Source organism: Nelumbo nucifera, chromosome 3 (assembly GCF_055504915.1).
Source record: "Nelumbo nucifera cultivar China Antique chromosome 3, China Antique-T2T, whole genome shotgun sequence".
In the NCBI taxonomy this organism is placed as follows: domain Eukaryota; kingdom Viridiplantae; phylum Streptophyta; class Magnoliopsida; order Proteales; family Nelumbonaceae; genus Nelumbo; species Nelumbo nucifera.
Window position 1 is genome coordinate 16,760,071 of NC_142651.1, and position 21,117 is coordinate 16,781,187.

Here is a 21,117-nt window from a genome sequence, read left to right on the forward strand (position 1 = left end):
AAGAGTTTGTTGTAGGGGTGCTCACAGTTTGATAACTAACCTATGGTCTAAATTTTGAAAAAACGGGAGCTAAAACCAATCGATTAACTAATTGATCAATTTGGTTTTTTATCTATTGGGTTCGTAGGTTCTTTTACATTTTTAATATATATTATAAAAACATATAATATAGATACTATATTATGTTATAAATAATAAATAATGTATATTGGTTCATTAACTGGATTTTTTAGTTCGTTTTTTTTGGTTTTTATTGAGGGAAAATCTATGATATGGAAAAAGTATATTTTCTATATCGTATATTTAAATTGTATTTTAAAAAAGTATATTTTCTATATCGTATTGATGAGATGGACCAATCAACATTCGCCTTCTCTGTTTCGGTGAATACGGGTTATCATACATAACCGGCTTTAAAAACAACCATTTAAATTGTATTTTAAAAAAGAAATTCATTTCAATATAAGAAAGACGTTAGCATCTTCACTGTTAAACGTCACCCGGAAGCCGCTTTGGCGGATGGGGGTGGACGATGACCAGAAAAGCTCACTTCTGAAGGTGAAGAGCAGCTGCCTCGGACAGCTAGTACAGGGGGCCTCTGACAAATAAAGACGGTCAGGAGCAAGGGAAGTCGTCTACCGGATGACGAATGAAGGAGCACGGGGAAGAAGACAGTCGGGAGCAACAGAGAAGTTGTCGTTTTCGAACAGAGTTCGTTTCTCCTTTTTTTTTGAGCACGGGGAAGAAGACGGTAGGGAGCAATCTACTGGATGGCTAATGGAGGAGCACAGGGAAGAAGACTATCGTCGTTTTCAAACGGAGGAATAGAGAAGGTGTCAATTTTCGAACAGAGTTCTTCTCCTGTTGTTGTGTTCAGGGGTATAGCGATAATAATTTTATGACCGTGGGGAACAATCTACTGGATGACGAATGGAGGAGCATGGGGAAGAAGACAGTCGTTGTTTCCGAACGGAAGAAGTGAGAAGTCATCGATTTTCGAACAGAGTTCTTCTTCTCCTTTTTTTGAGCATGGGGAAGAAGACGGTGGGGAATAATCAATCGGACGGAAAATGGAGGAGCACGGGGAAGAAGACAGTCGTTGTTTTCGAACGGAAGAACTGAGAAGTCGTCGATTTTCGAACAAAGTTCCTCTCTTGTTTCGGTTTTTTTTTTTTTTTGAACTACCAAAAAGAGCCTTCATTTCATTATTATTTCATAGGTGGTGAGCAAAACTAGAAAGCAGAAGCTCTCGCTCATTTGTTTTCTTTCTACAAAAAGGATCACAGTTGATGTTTACTCACTCTAGCCAGACTCTAATACGTACTAAGTAGCAGCAACAGTAGTAGTAGGTCTATCTCCTACATCCTACAAATTACAGTTTATCTAAAAACTGGCGGAATCCAAGATGGAGAACAGTCATCCGCCATTATTGTGTTTGTGGCGCTGCTTCTGCTTCAGGGGACAAGGAACAAAGAACGACTCCTCCCATGTCAAAAGCCAGCTCCTTCACCTCCTTGTCCATCTGTTTCCTCGCGCTGTGTTCTTTCCCAGCGATGAAGTTCCTCTTGTTATCCTGGGCATTTATCCCGAATACAATTATCTGCAGATTCTCTTTCTCGGAAGCAACGACGGTGAACACATGCTCCAGTGGAATCATGAAACCTGTATTTGAAGACACACGGGAACTGACCTTCTCATACTATACCCCATCACCTTCTCCTTCTCTTCCTCTCTGGTCTTCTCATACTATACCCCACCACCTTCTCCTTCTCTTCCTCTCTGGTTCTGACTGGAAATGTGTGGGCACACCATCCACTCCCTTTCACTACAAAAGCTATCCTGGTCGACCTCATGTTGTACAAGGGAACTAGCATTGCCCCGGCTCCCTGGCTGATGTTGCTAAATATGACGGAGACGTTAAGGTCTTTGAGCTGCTGGTAGTCGTTAGGTTGGGCCTTGTAGAGTTGTCCATAGCTATTAGAATAGATGGGGTGTTTCTTCAACAGGTTGAACGGGCCCCTCGTCTCACTTTTGTGTATGCTCCACCGACGCCCACCCTCGGATGATGAAGAAGCCTGCTCGCTCATGGCCTTAATTTGTTCCTTTGACGCCTCCCTCATCACTCCCTTCCTTTTCTCTCCCAACATCCTCTTTAGTTTGTCTTTTGGAGTATTTAGAGTGGCTTCCAGGATTTCATTGCTAAATGCAGTATAGAATGATTCTCCATCTTTGCTGCTGGCGCTAAAGAATTTCGAGACGTGGCCGGGAGTTGAGATGATCCTAAAGAGTGTGACTATCTAGAGGTTTTCGTTGTCGTCTCTGTTCACCAAGTAGATCGTCGTTCCAACAAGAATCCTAGCTACATCTCCACACTCAAGATTGTAGGATTCCCTGTTATCATTGTGCACCAAGTTGATTGTTGCCTTCCCCTTAACAACGATGACAACAACATCTGCATCCCGGTGATGGGGGATCAGGAAAGTGTTAGGTCCGGCTTCCAGGACAGCCAAGCAGTAGTTATTTAGACCACTCAGAAGCTTAAATCGGGAGTTGAATCTCTGCTCATCGAAGAAGTAGGGGTTACTCTTATGTCGCTACTGCTGCTGCTCCTCCTCTCGGCTGCCTTCTCTTTGCGGTTTCAGTGGGTAAGCCAGTGACAAAGCTGCCGACAAATGGAAGAGAGAGAGAGGAGGAAGAAACACAAAGGAAGCTTGGCTTTGATCGCCATGACTGAAAGAGAGAAAGCTTTGGTGGACGGATTCTCCTGTTTTGAATTGCGTTGAGGGGTATAACTATTTCGCTAACGGGGAGGAGTTGGAAAAAAATTCATATATTTTTTGAATATTTTAAATTTTAATTATAATATAAAATAATTAATTAGTAAATTCAGTAATTGCTGCAAATGTGGCATTACAAGGAATTTTCCATACGATATGGTTTTCATATCATAGTCGTTTACTGAATACCCCTACTTTGTTGAATTAAATAAAACAAAGTAATTAATTTTCTCACTTAAAAAGTCAGAACAGAAGCAGATTTCATTAATTTACGTGGTGTTCGTGGTATTTGGTACTGTAGTTGTTTTGAGTAGAAACGGGTGTTTTTTTTTTTGTAAACCTCAGAAAGCTTCAATTACTTATAGCAAATCATTACATACGCTACCCTTACTATTCATACATTCGACTACGATATTATATTTACAAGCATTGCAAGCAAGTTCATGCGCTTGTGAGAGTCGAAAAAACCGGGCTCATTTTGTCACTTGGGCTGGAAATGGAGTCGTCACCCATCAGTTTAGTTAATGAAGGTGATGGGACTTCCGGGAATAATTTGAAAGAGTTTTTTTTTTTTTTTTTGTAGCGACTCCAACGCCCAAAACACTGGCTAAACCAGTCCGGGTAGGTCTCAGATGGGAGAGAGAAGGGGTTAGACACCCCTCTCCCGGATCCAATAGGTGGGGCCTACAATCTGAGGGTTCTCAGGGTGAAATTTGGGTTTTTGGGTGTTTTGAAGAGGTTGGATGGGTCTGATCGAGTGTTTGAGGTGAATTGGAGGCTCAAACGACATACCGAGCAAAAATCGGGTGCTAACAGCCCTATTCATACTTCTATTTACATGGGCTATTTCAGTTATATCAAAAAATGATAAGAGGTGTAAAATATTATGCTTGTGTAAAATATTTACCACGCTTTCTGAGTCAAAAAATATAGCCACTCTCTTCATCTTTATGGCATATTGAATGCCATGTAAGAGGGCCCGCCATTTGGCTTGAAGGGGGATAGCTGCTGTGACCCTTCTACTGCTTGAGAAGATCTCCTTATCATTTGCTGTGATGATCCAAACTCCTGTTCCTGGCATGCCAAATGAAGGGTTAAAAGACCCGTCGATAAACAATTTGAATTGAGCGGCTAAGATGATGTGGGAATGCATGAATGATGGGTGGGTTGACTGTATTGCTTCATTAGGGACTATGTACTAGCACGTGTGATTGATTAAACATGTTGGGTTGATGATTTTCTTCTTGTGCTCCGCTGCATTTCTCATATCCCATATTAATCTGAATATTTATAAAGAATTTTGCAAGGAATTCCTGTTTTTCTTCTTTACATAGGCAGCTTAGTTTAGAAGGCATCCATTCCTGTATAATTGTATAGAGCTCCTTGCCTTTGATGAGTTTTGGGTTTATTCCCATATTTGCTGATAGCCATACTGCTCGAGCATAAGGACACTCAAAAAATACATGTTGTCAAGTTTCTGTTTTGGTCTTGCACAGAGAGCATTTTCTCTCATCTTCAGCGATAACACGCCATTTGTCTTTAGTGGGAATTCCATTCCACCATGCCCTCCACATGAATATTTGAAATCTCATAGGAATTTTACTTTTCCATATGAGATTCCAATCCCATTGGTATCCCGAAGATGAGGCCTGTTTTGACAAGAAATCATAGCCGGTCTTAACCTCATACTCACCCGATTTTGAACTCTTCCAGATGATTTTATCAGAAGGTTAACTGATGGGAGATTAGGGTCTGATGAATTTGACTGTGACATTCCTCCTGAAAAATTGATTCAATTTTCCTACTATCCCATTCTCCTGACATAGTGATGATTTCATTCACCTTTAGACTCCTTACAAGAGTGGCAGTTTCGGGTTTTATGTTTGAGATGCCATTAATAAGAGAGGGAACCCATGGATCTGAAATAAACACTTGTGCCCCATTTTTGACCTGCCATACTGTATTTGGTTTTATGATATCCCATAGTTATAGAACATTTTTCCACCATCCCGAATCCATTTATTTCTTTTTTAGGGAGTAAATGGATTGATTTTTTATATATTTTGCCTTTATTGCCTCCCTCCACAGTCCTTTTTCACTGGACCATAATCGCAAATTTGTTTACAGAATAAGGCTTGGTTAAACTCATTCATTCTTCTGAATCCTAAACCATCCATTTTTTTTGGGTTGGCAGAGAATTTCCCATGGTATGGTGTGTATTGCTCTATGATCATGCTAAAATGTCAAATTGACTGGTATTATCATGCTAAGTGTGCGCGAAATGTATGGTTGGAAGAGAGTAGAAACGGGTGTTAAGAGTTTCATATGTGCTATTATCATGCTACAGTGTTAAGTAAATAAGTGGGAATTAAAAATGTCAGGGGTGTGCGCGAAATGTCAAATTGACTGGTTGGTTGGTTGGTAATGTCTCCATTGATTATAGCAGAGATTTAGAACTGAATCTTGCCAACGCCAGGGTTGTGAGGTGTCACTGGACTGGTTTTGGTTTGAGTCCACCAATATCAAATTGGACGGGTTGGATGAACACTAATAAATCATATCGAATTGGACTAAGCCGGTTTAATGGTAGTATTTATTGGATTGGACCTCGTCTATTTATAATGAAGTTACATTGGATTGGATAAGATTAAACCAATATCCGATCTATTGATAGAAGATAGGAATACAGGTGTTAAGGGACCAGGTGTTGATTGGAACAAATATTAATTAAAACCAATTTGAACACATAAGATGTTTCAGACAATAGATTGGATCGATCTAAAATGGTCCAACATATTCATTGGATTGGATTGGACCTCATCCATTTATAATAGATTCGTATTTGGACTGGATTCAATAGGACCAAATCCGGTCAAATAATCCGGATTGAATTATTAGAAACTGCATGCTAAATTCAATCCATAATCGTGAAGCCTAAGACCGCAACTTGAGCAGGTTAACCCAAGCCTGAACCCAATCCAAACAGATTAGATTGGGTTGAAATTCGGATTAAAAAGTATAAAATCTATTTAAATTCAGGTTGAATTAGGGTTGAAGCTTTCATTAACTTAACTTGATACATACATGTATGTATATATGTATGAATGTATATATATTTATTGATGCATAATTGCATACATATTACACATACATCCATCTATATATGCATAAGTTAGAAAAGTTGGATCAACTTAAATCAGCCTACTAAGCTACTACCCACCCCGAAAGTTTTGGATTGGGTCATGGTTAGGGTTAATAGTTCAGGTTGAATTAGGATGGGCCTCAAGCCCATGCGTTTCAACTTGCAACTCTATATAAAGGATCTCATATTGGATTGGAATCCTATTGGATTTTTGGAGCTAATCCTCGTCCAATCCATTAATTTTAAAATAAAAAAAGCCAAAAGATTATAATAAAAAAAAAAGAAAAAACAATTGTCTTTCACTTGTACAAAGATTACACATAGTAATATTAATTAGTTTATCAATTATAAACTTTATTGATCATGGATATTATATTTCATCAAACAATTCAAGGGTATTATCAATATATATGTATATAATTAATTTTACATATTTATATTATAATATACAATATTTGTATAATATATATACTTATTGTTTTGGTAAAGATATATAAGCATTACATAAAATTTAATTGAGCCCAATTCGTTTGTGTGAAAGGAAGACCCAAGTCCAAAATAATCGGATCGAACATCGGACTTTCGGACGGACTCCGTTTGATTGTAAAAATTAAAAACAGTCTCTTTCTGGTTTCTCATATACGTACAGTATCGTAAATCCTTGCTATTTTATATTATCTACAGGATATGGTCCATATTCTTATAGATCTTACATACTATCTAGGAATATAAATTCGACCGTTGGATTTTACTGAAAATATTGTCCCGAGACATCGAACGGCTAGAGTCTGTTTTGTATTTTGGCTCTGTGGGAAGAGGACAGCTTCCTCTCTATCCTCTCATCGTCCTCGTCTTCTTGTTCATCCTCTCCGTCTCCAATCCCCCCCCTCTCTCTCTCTCCTACACACTTACACAGGCTGACTACTGCTTGCAAGGACGAGGAGAAGAAAAGGAGGTACCTGTCTGAAATCTTTTCTCTGGTTTGACGTTTCCCGTCGACAGGAAGAACCCCATAATTTTAGGGTTTCCACCATCTTCATTTCAGTACTAGAACCCACATTGGTCCTTTCTTAAATTTAAATTTATCATCTTTTGCTTGATTTTCTATCGTTCAAATGGATAAAAGTTTATTTTTTTCAGACTTTTTTTTTTGGGGGGGGGGGTGATGGGGAGGTAATGTGATACAGTTCAGTGGTGGCATGAACTCCCTCGAGGCTGAAATGATTTATGGAGAAATCATCAGGAATGGTAGTGTTCTGGACTGCATTGGTATGATAATGTTATTAATTGACAATATTTTCTTTTCCCATCATTTTGTATCCAAAAGAAGTTTTACGTAAAGCTAAAATGTTCTTTTTTTTTTTTTCTAATCGTCATTTGATCAACATTTTGTGATGGATTGAATTGCGGCATTGGTACAAAACATTGCGACATTTCAGATATCCCCTAGCAAATTGTTTCAGAATTTTCTTTTCTGGGTTTTGCGCACTGTGAAGCAGTTGTTACTTTAAGCTCCGACTTATTAAAGGCAGTAAAATTCTTTCTTTTGTTCTGTGTGCCACGCTTAAGTAAAAAAGATAACATACTGAATTACCCCTTTGAGACGATACCCTGTTAGCTGTTTCAGAAGGAGAGACAAGAAATGGATTCAGTTTCTTATTTCTTTCATTCAACAGTCAGTTTTCTACTCATAGGTACTCATCAACTAATCAACTCATTTTTGAATTAAAATATAGGTTTGTACTCGATTATTAATCTCTTGTTGCGCTTTGTGTGTGTGCGCGCGCGTGTGTGTAAGCAAGGCCGTTTCCTTTTTTGTTGTACTTCGCAAATAAAATCTGGTAAATTATCCAATGATGTCGTTTCAGTAATCCTCCCAACCATTTTGGAAGAAAAGGAACTACTTTATTTGTTTTTTACCACGATTTTGGTAGAGTGCAGTAAACTCTCAATATGCTAGTCATGTATTCTTGTGCTTGGTTACTTCATTTTATTGCGAGAATTAATACATATATGCTATGATATATTTAAGATTCTTCAATCTTCCTTTTGACATTCTTACAGGAAAAACAAAATAACATGGAAGAAGAGCCTGTCGGTCAAGGTAAAGAGTTGGTGGATGCATTCGTGACTTTGGAGGATGAAGGTGAAGAGTGCTGTGTTGTGGAGGATGTTGAAGTTCCTATGGTTCTGGATGATGCAAAGAAAGAAGATTCCATAAACATCGAATTATCTAAATGTCTCGTTGGTGGGATTATAGAACCAACTCTGGATATGGAGTTTGCTTCTGAAGAGGATGCTAGAAACTTCTACAATGCATATGCTAAGCAGATGGGCTTTAGCATTCGTGTGAATTCATACTATCGTTCAAAGAAAGACAATTCTATTATATCTCGAGAATTTTGTTGTTCTAAAGAAGGTTATCGCCGTGAGAAACGTGTGAGAAAAATAGATTCTAGTGATGACACGAAAAAGAGGAGGGCCCGACCAATCACAAGGGAGGGTTGCAAGGCACTGATGACTGTGAGGAGACGAGACAGTGGAAAATGGTATGTAGCAAAATTGGAGAAAAACCATAATCATGAATTGGTTACTCCAGCAATGCGGCATTTCCTTCGATCTCATCGGCAGGATTATGATCCAAAGAAAAGTTTGATTGATACTCTAGGATCTCCCTTGATGGGTAGTAGCAGTACTCTTAATGTCTTTTCTGAAGATTGTGGTGGGTTTAGTAAGATGGGATTTGCTGCACCCGATCATAATAATTATATTGGAAAGGGACGGCTTAGCACCTTTGGGATGGATGCTCAAAGTTTACTTGGTTTTTTCAAGATTATGCAAATGAATGATCCTGCCTTCTTTTATGCTATACAGGTTGATGAAGAAGATCGTCTAAGCAGTGTCTTTTGGGTTGATACAAGATCAAGGATTGCCTATAACTGCTTTTCTGATGTGGTTGCCTTTGACACAACTTATCAAGTGAATCAGTATAAAATGCCATTTGCTCCATTCACTGGGGTAAATCATCACAAACAATCAGTATTGTTTGGTTGTGCATTGCTTGCAGATGAAACGGAATCCACATTTGTTTGGCTTTTCAAAACCTGGCTTGAAGCAATGTCTGGACGCCAACCAGACTTGATAATAACTGATCATGATTTGGCTATAAAGAATGCTGTTGCAAGAGTCTTCCCAGAGTCGTGCCACAGATATTGCAAATGGCACATCCTAAGCAAAATGCCAAAGGAATTGGGGCATATATATAGTACACTTCCAAAGACATTCCAATTGGAATTTGAGAAGTGCATCAACAAAAGTGAGATGACTGAAGAGTTTGAATTAGCTTGGGATTCACTGCTTGATAAGTATAATCTTAGGGGAAATGAGTGGCTTCAGTCATTATATTTTGATCGCAAAGAGTGGGTCCCAACTTATTTGCGAAATGCATTCTTTGCAGGGATGTCTGCAAGTCAACGGAGTGGAAATGTAAACTCACTTTTTGATGGATATGTAAATGCAAGAACTACTTTACAAGATTTTGCAGAACAGTATGAGAAGGCATTGGATGATCGGTTTGAAAAGGAAGCAAGGGCAGAATTTGACACCTTCTACACTAAACCTGTTTTAAAGACTCCACTGCCTATAGAAAAACAAGCAGCAGAAATTTATACAAGAAAAATATTCTCAATATTCCAGGAAGAAATTTTTGAATCTCTTGTCCTTGCTGTGAAAAAAAGTGGGGAGGATGGTGAAACCAGCATATATGGGGTAGCAAGATTTGATGAAGAACATAAGATATATTCCGTTGCATTCAATGTCTCTGATCAAAGAGCTAGTTGTAGTTGCAAGATGTTTGAGTCTGAAGGCATCATCTGTAGACATGTACTTGCAGTGTTCAAAGCAACAAATGTGTTTATGCTTCCAGCACATTATATCCTGAAGCGATGGACAAGAAGTGCCAAAGATGAGGTTGGATTGGGTATGTTGCCTTCTGTTGAGATGCAAGCTCACTCTCAAAAGGCCAAGAACTTGCAATACAGTATTTTATATCAAGAGGCCATTAAATGTGCAGAGGAAGGAGTTGCATCTGACCATAGTTTTAGGGTAGCATTGAGTGCTTTACAGGAGGCTAGGTATAAAATTCTTGATGCAAAGAAAAATGCTGCTAATGCCTCCAAAATTGAAACCATGGACACAGCAAGTTACCAGGAAGGGAACAACACAACTGGGAGTCAGGTACATGGTTCAATCCAAATAACTGCAATAGATACTGAGAAGATTAGGAATGAATCTCGTACCAGTAATAACAGACCCAAATCTGTATTAGAGCAGTCAGCAAGCAGAATTAGTACATGCACCAAATGTGAGTGTCCTGGGCATGACAGTCATACTTGTTTGTGGTTAAAGGATCCAGGGACAAATACTATTCTGGTAAGAACCTTACTTTAAAGTCAAGCTTTGTATTGAACTGCATAAAGCCCCTGTCATTTATATTCTCTTTCATAGGGTCAGCAAAATCGAAACTTGGTGTCCATGGTCAGTCCATGTGGAGCACAAGACAATGTTCCTCAAAGTTAAAGGTAACTTGTTTGTTGCTTGGGTCTCTTTTGTTTGTCATCATTGATGCATATAAGCCAACGATATAGTATTCTATGGTTAGGGAGTTAATGGCTACATGATGGCGATGTTGGCGAATTGGTGCTTAGATCAGCTTCTGCATACCTTTATTTGTTCTCATTGCTATTTATTTGGGCCTGGAATTTGTCATTGGTTGCATGGTGATTTTTGTCCTCTCATTTTTTCAGTGTTTTATGTGTTTGGTAAGAGTGCAAAAAGTGAATGCACTGATGTGAATGCAAACTTGTTCAAATAGAAGGATGCAAACCTGGTTCATTTTTGCACTCATAAATTTACGAAGTCTTGTTTGGTTTTGATGCATGCAAACATGAATCTCAAGGCTGGAGCCAACTTATTTTACATTGACCAACTTTGAGTGCAAGAACAGTTGAAAAGACAAATTTACTTTCATTTTTAGTGCAAAAATGTATTCTTACCAAATGCCTGCAAAACTGAACCGTAGTGCAAGTTTGCTTTGGTTCTGCATTTGCACTTTTACCAAACATAGCCTCATGGAATTTTTGGAGTCAGAACTAGAAATACATATATGATCTCTGTTTTTTACTTGTTCATTCTTCATAGCTTTGTTTTCTTCTTCTAGTGCTGCGCAATGAAATATTTACAAATGTCAGGTGGTTTCTGTCTTTCTCCATCATGGCCTTTTATTTTTGCTTGCCTGTTGGAAAGAACTTCTCTTACACTGTCAGTATGCAGCCAAGATTTGGAACCATTTCAGCTCTTTGGTAGGCATTAGTTGGGTGGCTCTGTCCCCTGTTTTAAAAGTGCAAGGGCCATTTTGCGCTCGAGGCGCGACACACATGCCTTTTAGAAGCAAGGTGCAAAAAATGCTAAAAATTCAAAAACTGTAAAATATTAAACACGGTATTAATTAAAAATGTGTACTTAAAATTTAAAATAAATGTTTAAAAAATCCTATTATCTCAAATTAAAATACATAAACATAATATGTAAAACATATTTAAAATGAAAATTTAAAGATAAGATCAAGCATAACATATAAAACATATTCAAGCATGTAAACTCTTAATTTCTTTATTTTTTTCCCAATTGCATTACTTCAAATAGCTAGTTATGTTAAACATTATGCATTCCTGATTCTATGAGTTGCCTTTGTACCAAGCCCCTTGAGGCAAGCTCAAACAAGTCCATATCAGGGTCTTAAATTCTTAATCCCTATAAAAAAGGCTTTTTTTAACTTTAAGGGTCTTCTGAAAATATCTTTTATTAGGATGAATGAATGAGCAACATTAACAAAGATACTTAAGTATCTTTCATTAGCAGCAAATGTGGCGTTTTTTTATGTTTCTCATTCATTCATTCTAATAAAAGATATTTTTAAAAGACACTTAAAGTTATAAAACCCTTTTTATAAGGATTAAGAATTTAAGACCTTGATATGGAAGCACAAAAAGAACAGGAAAAAATGCACAAATTTTCAAAAGGTGCATGCCTGGGTTGAAGCACTAGGTGCCCTAGACGCATGCCCAGGTGCACCAGGCACGTGCCTTTTGAAAATGCTGTGCCTGGGACCTAGGCAAGGCGCATACCCTAAAATGCACCTCATCTGTGTGGCTAGGCATGCCTTTTAAATCACCGGCTCCATCAGAGATTATGGGTTTGTTCATCTCAAATATTTGGCCTTGCAATACATAAAGGAAGAAGATCTTTTTGCAGTGTTCTAGGGCAACTATTTTTATTGGGTTTATGACATGGAAGAAATGGCAGAATTTTCAAAGACAAAAATCTGGATGCAGAGTGCCTGATAGAGTTAATTATGATCTGAATAGCCTATTGAACCTTGAACATTAATTTTCCAGTCTGTTATCATGAATGATTTCCTGAAAGGCTGGCATATTATTGCTGATTTTCAAATCAGCAAGCAGTAAAGGTTGGTTGAGTGGATTGCCCTGGAGGCAGGTAGATTAAAATTCAACTTTGGTGGCTGTAGTTTGGGTATCTGGGCCAATCTGGTGTGGGAGGTGTTGTGAAGGATCATAATGGCAATATTCTACTCAGTCTCAGCTTTTCACATCCTGTGGGTCAAGCTATTATTCTTTGGATGAAGAAGCAAGGGGAGATCCCATGGACCTTCAGAGCTTTGATAAGAAAGGCTTGGATCCTTAGGAACAGTTTAAACAGCTTGTTCAACTTGGTTCCTAGCCAATGCCTTGGCAGATTGATTAGTAGAAACAGGACTGTTAGAGATCAACTTATTTGGGCTTGTCCTGGGCTGGGAATTAATTTGTAAATTTGTTTTCTATTTCTGTTTTCAGTGGCTTGTTGCCTGATTGGGCAACTTGGTTGTGGATGTTGCACTATTTTATTTGTTTTTGATTAGTGAAATTTCAGTTATTTATCCAAAAAAAAAACTATTGCCACGTCTCTCCTTTTTGAGAGATGATTGATTTTCAACTATTTGGGTCCATTTATGTAGTGATCAATCTGTTGCCATTACTTTGATTTCAGCATTGATATCTTATGAAATGCATTTTATAATTGCACTGATTTAAACTTCTCGTTTTTATTTTCCTAATTATTGATGAATAGCTCAGTCTGTTTGGACCGCAAATGAAATGGATACACGAGATGGAAATGGAAACATGGAATCCACTATAAATTCTCATGTTTATATTGCGCCTGTTTCTAGGCATGCCTTTTTTTTTTTTCCTTTTTCTTTCAGTGCACACTAATTTCCGTGGCGGAGGCTAGTAGTTTTATTTCTGCTAATTATGAAGGTTTGCAATGGTTTTTGCTTCTACCCCACAAATCTAAACACAGCGTAGTTTTTTTTTTTTTTTTGCTTGGGTTTTTTCTTGTTGGATATTCCTCTTAATGCCAATGCCCTTTGGTAATAAAATGATAAAAGCATATGTTTATATTGTTTTGACAATAGTACCTTGTGTATATCAAACTTTTAAGTTGAGCAATTAAGGAAACCTTTGATACACTCGTATGATGTTCGTCTTTGACTCTTTGCAGATTCCATATGACTTTTTCAACAATGAAATTCATTTTACACCTGCAAATATTGTACAGAATTATGAGGTGAGGGAAAAAATTCCCTTTAGTCAAATATATTGGGTTTGTTTCCATTATTGTGAAACCTTGTCAGCATCCTTTATAATTGGTTTGTTTCCATTGCTGAGCTTTGTCTTTTAGATCTTCTAGGCCATAGATATGAGCATAGTCGTACCTATATACAGGGCCCTGCTGAAGAGATTTCTTTTATGTTCAGCGCATTGATGCAAAAACACCGAATGTAACCATCTAATGCATACTCTTCCCCAGTCTGTTTTGTGTAGTTAAGCTCTACCAGTCTGGGGAAGAGTATGCACGACATGATTATGAAATTCAATTGGTTGTTTTCTTTCTATACGAGATCTTGTTGGTGGGATGTTTCAAATGATGAACCCTGCTCACTTTCTCTTTTATTCTTTTCATTGGATCATAGCACTAGTCTCCACAGGTTAGAATTTGTGTCATCACTTAACTTTTTCCTTTGTTATCTATCATCAACTCCTTGACCTTCATATTGTTCCCTTTTATGTTTTTTTTTTTTTCTTTTTGCAATCTTTTTATTTAGTAATTCATTCCAGAGAGCAAAGGAAAATTTTGGTTGCACATCCTCAAACTGTTTGGAATTTTTGATAAAAAGTGGAGTTCCTATATTCTCAAACATTGTGCTATATGTTGTGCATGTGGTACATTTGAGCTTAGGGTTAGTCAGGACCGCACAACTAGGTCCTGACACTCTGACTTTAGTTCATAGTTCATAAAATAAGAGGAAAGCATGATTTTAACCACCCAGTCAATCTTTCTCTGAAGTTAACCCTCTAAATTTTCTCATGATTAGAAAAAGTGATGGCTTGGATAGTTATTTTGACTGAACCCATCTTGCTACATGGAGTGGCAGGTCCCTGAATCTTGTATACCAGTCTTGGAGAAGTTCTGTCTATACAAATTTTGTGTATAGACAGAAAATTTATAACCTTTTTCTTCTATATTAGTAAATTTTCTTTTTATTTATTTTCAAAGAAATACAAATATTCTGTAATCCATTCACTTTGGTCATGTAATTTGGCACTTAAGTGTCTGTATCTCTATATTTGCAGCAATCTTCAGCAATGCAGCTGTTTAAAAGGGGAAGAATTATTCCTATTTCAGGGGTCAATAGTGCAGAGATATTGATAATTGGAAAATGGAGAAGCTGCTTTAGTTTTGTCCTTGAGGTTCTTCTTGGGCAGCACCTTTTGCTAATAACAGGGCCACTAATCAATTACGAGTTTCTTTGTCAGATCTTTCCTTCTCCTCCTCCTCCTCCTCTCTTGGATGAGTAGTCTCATTTGTAAGCATTTCTGGTTTTGGGCCATATAGACCATAGTGATTAACTGATCTTCCTAGTGATTAGGGGCCTAACTCTTGCGTCAGGAGTTTATTCAAGAGTAGAAGTAACAACCCTTGATCGAAATTTGTCAAATGGCATAAAACCTTTTTTTTTTTTTTCTTGGGTCAAGGACAAGAGTGTCAGTTGGTATTGAGTCAGTAATTAAGGTATGGACCCATTAAGGATCTGAGAAATAATGAGATAGGTGTTTTCAGGAAACAGTTCCTGTCTGGTTTCACAAGAGGTACCTGATAAATTAATAAATTATGATAGTTTTAGAGTTTAAGAGCAAAATAGTTCTATGTATGCAAGTATTTCTATATTTTTATTGTTATTGGTGTATTGATTAAAACTTTGCCGGACATTGTTAAGGGAAATTGAGGGAAGTGCATTGTATCGATGAGCAGTTACAGAGGCAGTAAAACATGAGAAATTGACCAACTCGCAAGATACATGTGACTGTTAAAATGGGGATGATGTCAAGGTGGGTTGTAGTTGTACCCATCTGCGGCAAGCTCTCTTTGTCCGATGGATGAGACCTGAGAGATTGGTTTATTGAAGAGGACGTCCAAAGTATAAAGGTTTTGATGATATAAATTCATTTTGAATCAATTCTTGTTCAAAGAAATTCCTCGGAAATTGATATTCATTTTGATTGCTTTATTGTCTAGTTCTAGTATTTTGGTATTTTGCTGTAAATTTGTTTTCTACATTCGGTAAAAAGGAGTTTAGATTTCTATCGCCTCTTAATTGATTCACAGCCTTCACATTCCATGACTCAGAATATCACTGATTCAGTCTCTTGGACTGATCTTTGGAGTATCAAATCAAATTTATTTGGCGCCTGTTGCATATAATGCTTTGCCAACCAGGGTGCGTCTTAAAAAAAGCTTTGCCTCATATAGACCCTAAGACCCGTCTGTCCTGCCCACGTTGTGCTGATGGATATGAAACGGCTATTCGCCTTTTCTTCAACTCAAGGTTCAAAGTATCAATACGAATCGGCCACTTATCGTGCTGGTGACTTCCCAATACGTCCCTAAAGGGGGTGTATCGGGTTTCTGACCGGTCTTAAACCAGTTCCCTGAACCAGTTTTGAAAATAAAAATAAAAAAAAAGTTTAAAAAACACTATTTATATTGTCCAATATATCCCTATCAGCGTGTTGGACGTATCGATATTTTAAACCTTGCTTCAACTGTCCTTTACAGAAAGCTAATGCCTACTGGAGATACTATATTATGGATATCAACTCCCATAATTCCCCAGCAAAAAATTAAAAAATTCATAATGACCATTTAATCCACAGTTACCGGATGCACCTATTTTCATCGTCGATGGCTGAAACCTCCACTTAGGGTTGTCAAATTAATTTTAATGGTGCCACCTTTACTGTAAAATCGGGAGTTGGTATTGCTATTAGGGATGACCATGGACGTTTTCCTTTTGCTCGAGCGATCCCTCTTCATTCATTAGCAATAACTATAGAAGATTAGAAGCTACTGCGTTACTGGAAAACATTCCATTTGCTGATCCTTTGGGACTTAATCCTGTTATTTTGGAAGGTGATGCAAAGCTCATTATTCAACTTTTGTTGGAGGACATTTCTTCCCCTCCTTGGAGTGTTTCTTCACTCATCAAGTTGCAAGAGTTTTTTAAATCACCTTCCTCACTTATTAATTACTTTTTCTATCTAGAACTGTTATACAAGGTGGCCAAGTTTGCCTTATCTTGCTTGGGTACTCAAACATGGCCAAGTTTTCAAAACAGGACCGGATTGGAAAAACCGGGAACAGGTCAGGTGATTGGTTCTGTTTTATCCCAGAATCGTTATTTTCTAAAAACCGTTAATTTGGTCAGCACTAACCCGGGCATTCGAACCGTTTGAACTGTCCAACAGTTTGGCCGTTATTTATTTATTTTTTTATGTAAGAACGGCCCATCCGTTTGGTTCGAACGGTCAAACCATTCGACCTGGGAACCAGACCCTTGACTGGTTCAGTTTTAAAAACCTTGGTCTTTAGTTCCTGATTTCCTTGTATCTACATTATCTATTGATGTAATTGAAACTTAATTGTTGAGATTAGCCTTCAGGCATTCAAAAAAAAAAAAAAAGAAAAGAAAGTTGTTCTCAAGCCTGCGACAACCTTTGTTTATGCAAGCAAGGTAGGGATGCAAATGGACTGGATCATGATCCGATCCTATTTTTGTTCGATTTGAATAACCCTTTGTTCGATTTTTTGGATCATATATAATCAAATCCGATTGAAAAATCGGATTGAATTTGGATCATCCCTATTTGATCCAACCTATATATGTGTGTGTATGCATTTACAAACATATTTACTTATAAAAAAGATATGTATATATTAATATATTTATTTATAAATATGTTTATATTGCATCTTTTGTAATGTTTTTTTTTATGAAAATACATGTATATATTAATATATATGGTGAAAATAGTTGAAAAAATACTTATATTTTTATTTTTGTTTATATAAACTTTTATGTTTTGTTTTTTCTTTTAATAATTATTAAATTTTTCATAATTCGAATCAGATCAGATCAGATCATATTCAGAATCTCAGATATCTAACATCCTTAACGGATTCATATTTGAATCAACATTTGTGAGATCCGATTAGATCTTCGAATTGGACTAGATCTCAGATATCTACTATGATCTAATCCATTTGCATCCTTAATCCAGACCACCCGTGAAACGATACAAGAAGCTCCTTTCCAATATCTTCCCTCAATTTCAAGATGCCGAACCGAATGATAGGAAATTGGGAAGCTTTGTGAATACTTCAAAGAACCCATTATATTTATACCAAAGATTACAATTTTTCTAGAATAACAGTCAATTGCATAATTTGAAAGACAAATTTCTTAACTACTTTTATGGTTTAGCTAATTGATTAACTCTATCCTTACTGATTATATATTGTTTAAAGAACCCCTACTGTTTTTTACCAAAAAATAAGTATCCCTATTGTTTTTGACAATTGACATTATCATTAATGATAAGGGCAGATTTGGCCCTCCAGTGAAATTGCGACACGTGGCACCTCGTGACAACTAGGCAAGCACCCAGGCAACAACTTACCAAGTTGGTCTCCCCCCCGGGCACCGGTCTGGCTGGCCTGGCGCGACCTGCACGTGGCCCACGGGCAGCCTGCACGCGGCCTGGCACGGCCAACGCGCGACCTGTGCGCGGCCTGAGTGACCTGGCCTGGACACAGGCGCCAACCTGGCAATCTGGCCCGGACACAGGCGCCGACCTGACAACCTGACCCGGACACAGGCGCCGGCCTGGCAACCTGGCCCGGACACCGACCCGCCGGCTAACACAGGCGCCGACCTGGCAACCTGGCCCGGACACCGACCCGCCGACAGACACAGGCGCCGGCCTGGCAACCTGGCCCGGACACCGACCCGCCAACTGACAGGCGCTGACCTGACAACCTGGCCCAGGCGCCAACCTGGCCGCCTGGCACAAGCGCCAGCCTGACAACCTCGAGGAGTTCATCACCGTACCCCGGTTCTGACGGGATATGACGTCTTACCATTTGAAGGCTTTTCACCCACCTAACCCGCGAGGGCACCACTATATAAGGACTCCGACCCCCAAAGCCAGAGGGGAGAAAAAAGTATGGTAACCCCCGCTCTCTAGCTCTCTCATTTCTCTCCAAGCCCTCTGTAATCAGAATGCTAACTTAGGCATCGGAGAGTCCCCGCCGGGAAAATACCCCCGGGTCCTCTGATTCAGTTCCCGCAGGTCCCTCAGCTCTCGTCGTCTACAAAGGAGAGAAAATCACCTCACGCAGAGGGTAGTCGGGTTGCGCTACACCAGGGAGCTCCACCATCCTCTGAGTTGCAGACCGCCTAGGAGCAAGTCAAGTGATGAGTTTGCCATCAGGCAGTTCGTCACCAGGCAGTTCGCCATCAGGCAATTCGCCACCAGGGAGCACTGCCGGGCAGTTCGCCCCCAGGCAGTTCACCACCAGGTAGCTCGCCACTAGGCAGTTCGCCACCAGGGAGCACTACCAGGCAGTTCGCCACCAGGCAGTTCGCCATCAGGCAGTTCGCCACCAGGGAGCACTGCCGGGCAGTTCGCCACCAGGGAGCACTGCCGGGCAGTTCGCCACCAGGGAGCACTACCAGGCAGTTCGCCACCAGGCAGTTCGCCACCAGGGAGCACTACCAGGCAGTTCGCCACCAGGTAGTTCGCCACCAGGCAATTCGCCCCTAGGCAGTTCGCCACCAGGGAGCATCACCAGGCAGTTCGTCACCAAGTAGTTCTCCCCCAGGGAGTTCGCCACCAAGTAGCTCATCACCAAGGCACGTCACCACCAGGTCAAACACGAGGTACTTAGCCAAAAAATTTATACATCACAAAAAATGGTACGTGACAAAAAACGGTTACATCAATTAAGTACTGACAAAAAGTAAAATATCTAATTTGCACTTCATTATTCCTCAAATTTACAAAATAAAATCCATTGAAAATTTCAAAAAAATAGGAAGTAATGTCTCCGTTTTCCATTTCCTCTCTGTCTCCAACTCCATCTCGGTATTCCATTTTCCGTCTCCATTCTGGTTTCCGTCTCTGCCTTAGTCTCCATTTTCGCCTCCGTCTCAATCTGCGTCCTTCTTGCCGGGACGGTGGTGGGGAGAAAATAATCCTTTGAACCAGTAGATCGGCTTCTGATGAAAGGAGTCTGAATTACAATAACCGATTTGAGTCAATTGATGTACATCAGCACTGCCTTTGCACCTTTCTCTCTTTTTCTGTAAATCCAACGTGCAGTGATGGAGAGGAGATTTGAGTCAATCAATGTACATCAGCACCGCCTCTGCACCTCCTCTCTTCTTCCATAAATCCAACGTGCGGTGAATAAAGAAAAGAATGACGAAAGTCAGGAAACACTAGTAATTAATGTTCTTTGGGATTGAGAGCTTTTCTGCAACTCTGGTGGCGAAATGGGAAGCCAAAACAACCGGTTTTTCTCCTTTTTCATCTTATACGTATCATGCATTATTATTTATTAATGACTTTTGGAATGTATTCAAGGATCAAAGTATTGGTATTGGATAATTTGGATACAGATAAGAATACAGATTCGTTTTTGAAATGCATGAATATGAACTAAAAATATAAAAACGCTTGGATATGTTAATGAAATGCAAATAAATCACATAAATACAACCAAAAGCTAAATTATCTTTAATAAGATATAAATACATGAAAAATGCATACTTCAATAGGTTATATGAAGAGAAATATTACAATAAACAATATTAGGACTCTAGAACATCCAAACATTGTACAATAATTATCACTCTTTCAATTTTATAATTATAAATTTCAATTTTTATTAATTTTTGAAAATATTTATTAATTTAGTATTTTATTTAAATAACAACAACTTTTTAAATAATAAATATATTTTCTTTTTTAACATATAATGTTTTTATTTTACATATAATTGTAAAATAAAACAAATAAATCATTTAAGGTAGATAAATTAAATTAGATTTAATTTTTAGTTTTCATTCAAATTTTTGGGAAAATTAAATATTAAATTATCTGTTTCAGTTTTTATAATTATATTTTTCTGTTTTTCATTAATTTTGTTGGGAAAATTTATTTATTTAGTATTTTTATATAATAACTCTATTTTTTTTCAAATAATAACTATGTTTTCATTTTAGCATATAATTATGTGTAAAATAAAATATATAAATCATCTAAGGTAGATGAAATATATTATTTTTATAATTTGTAGTTTTTATTAAATTTTTTGAGAAAACTAAATCTTAAATTATTTATTTTAGTTTATATAATATTATTTTTTAACTTGTATTAAAGATGAAAAACAATCCAAAAGTACTAAATGTACAATTTTGTCAAGTTAAACACGAATACGCCTCTATATCGATGTGTATCGGACCATATCCACTGATACGGTGCGATACGACCCGATACAGAGGCATAACCGATACACACGACTTATAGGATATGTATCCAATTGTAATGTATATTGTATCCATGATTATGGATACGGGATAGGATACACCCAGTATTGAGAATATCGTATCAATACCTTAATCTTTGGATGTTATGCAGCGTAGGAAGGAAGGGCACCCCACGAACGTCCCCACATATA

At 38.1% G+C, this 21,117-nt stretch overlaps 2 protein-coding genes across 10 annotated transcripts; one reads left to right on the top strand and one right to left on the bottom strand.

The window, feature by feature from the left end:
- Positions 1-1,426: 1,426 nt before the first annotated feature.
- Positions 1,427-2,120, bottom strand: LOC104603073 (vicilin-like antimicrobial peptides 2-2). The gene is made up of 2 exons (XM_010267012.1): positions 1,748-2,120; positions 1,427-1,662 (listed from the first exon to the last, which is right to left on the bottom strand). Exons 1-2 carry the CDS (start codon positions 2,118-2,120, stop codon positions 1,427-1,429), a joined length of 609 nt encoding a protein of 202 aa, XP_010265314.1.
- A 4,599-nt stretch (positions 2,121-6,719) lies between these two features.
- LOC104598679 (protein FAR1-RELATED SEQUENCE 5-like) lies at positions 6,720-15,676 on the top strand. Of its 9 annotated transcripts, none has more exons than XM_088899516.1 (6): positions 6,889-7,188; positions 7,984-10,155; positions 10,252-10,350; positions 10,432-10,499; positions 13,537-13,602; positions 14,670-15,235. In XM_088899516.1, the coding sequence occupies exons 1-4, from the start codon at positions 7,147-7,149 to the stop codon at positions 10,495-10,497; spliced, it is 2,379 nt and encodes a 792-aa protein (XP_088755642.1). In that variant the 5' UTR covers positions 6,889-7,146; the 3' UTR covers positions 10,498-10,499; positions 13,537-13,602; positions 14,670-15,235. The 9 variants fall into 9 exon arrangements, with proteins under 9 accessions (XP_088755641.1, XP_088755642.1, XP_010259189.1 ...); XM_010260887.2 differs by having other exon boundaries at positions 6,890-7,188; positions 10,426-10,499; XM_088899515.1 differs by lacking the exon at positions 6,889-7,188 and adding an exon at positions 6,720-6,874 and having other exon boundaries at positions 7,984-10,350; positions 10,426-10,499.
- The last annotated feature ends 5,441 nt before the right edge of the window (positions 15,677-21,117 follow it).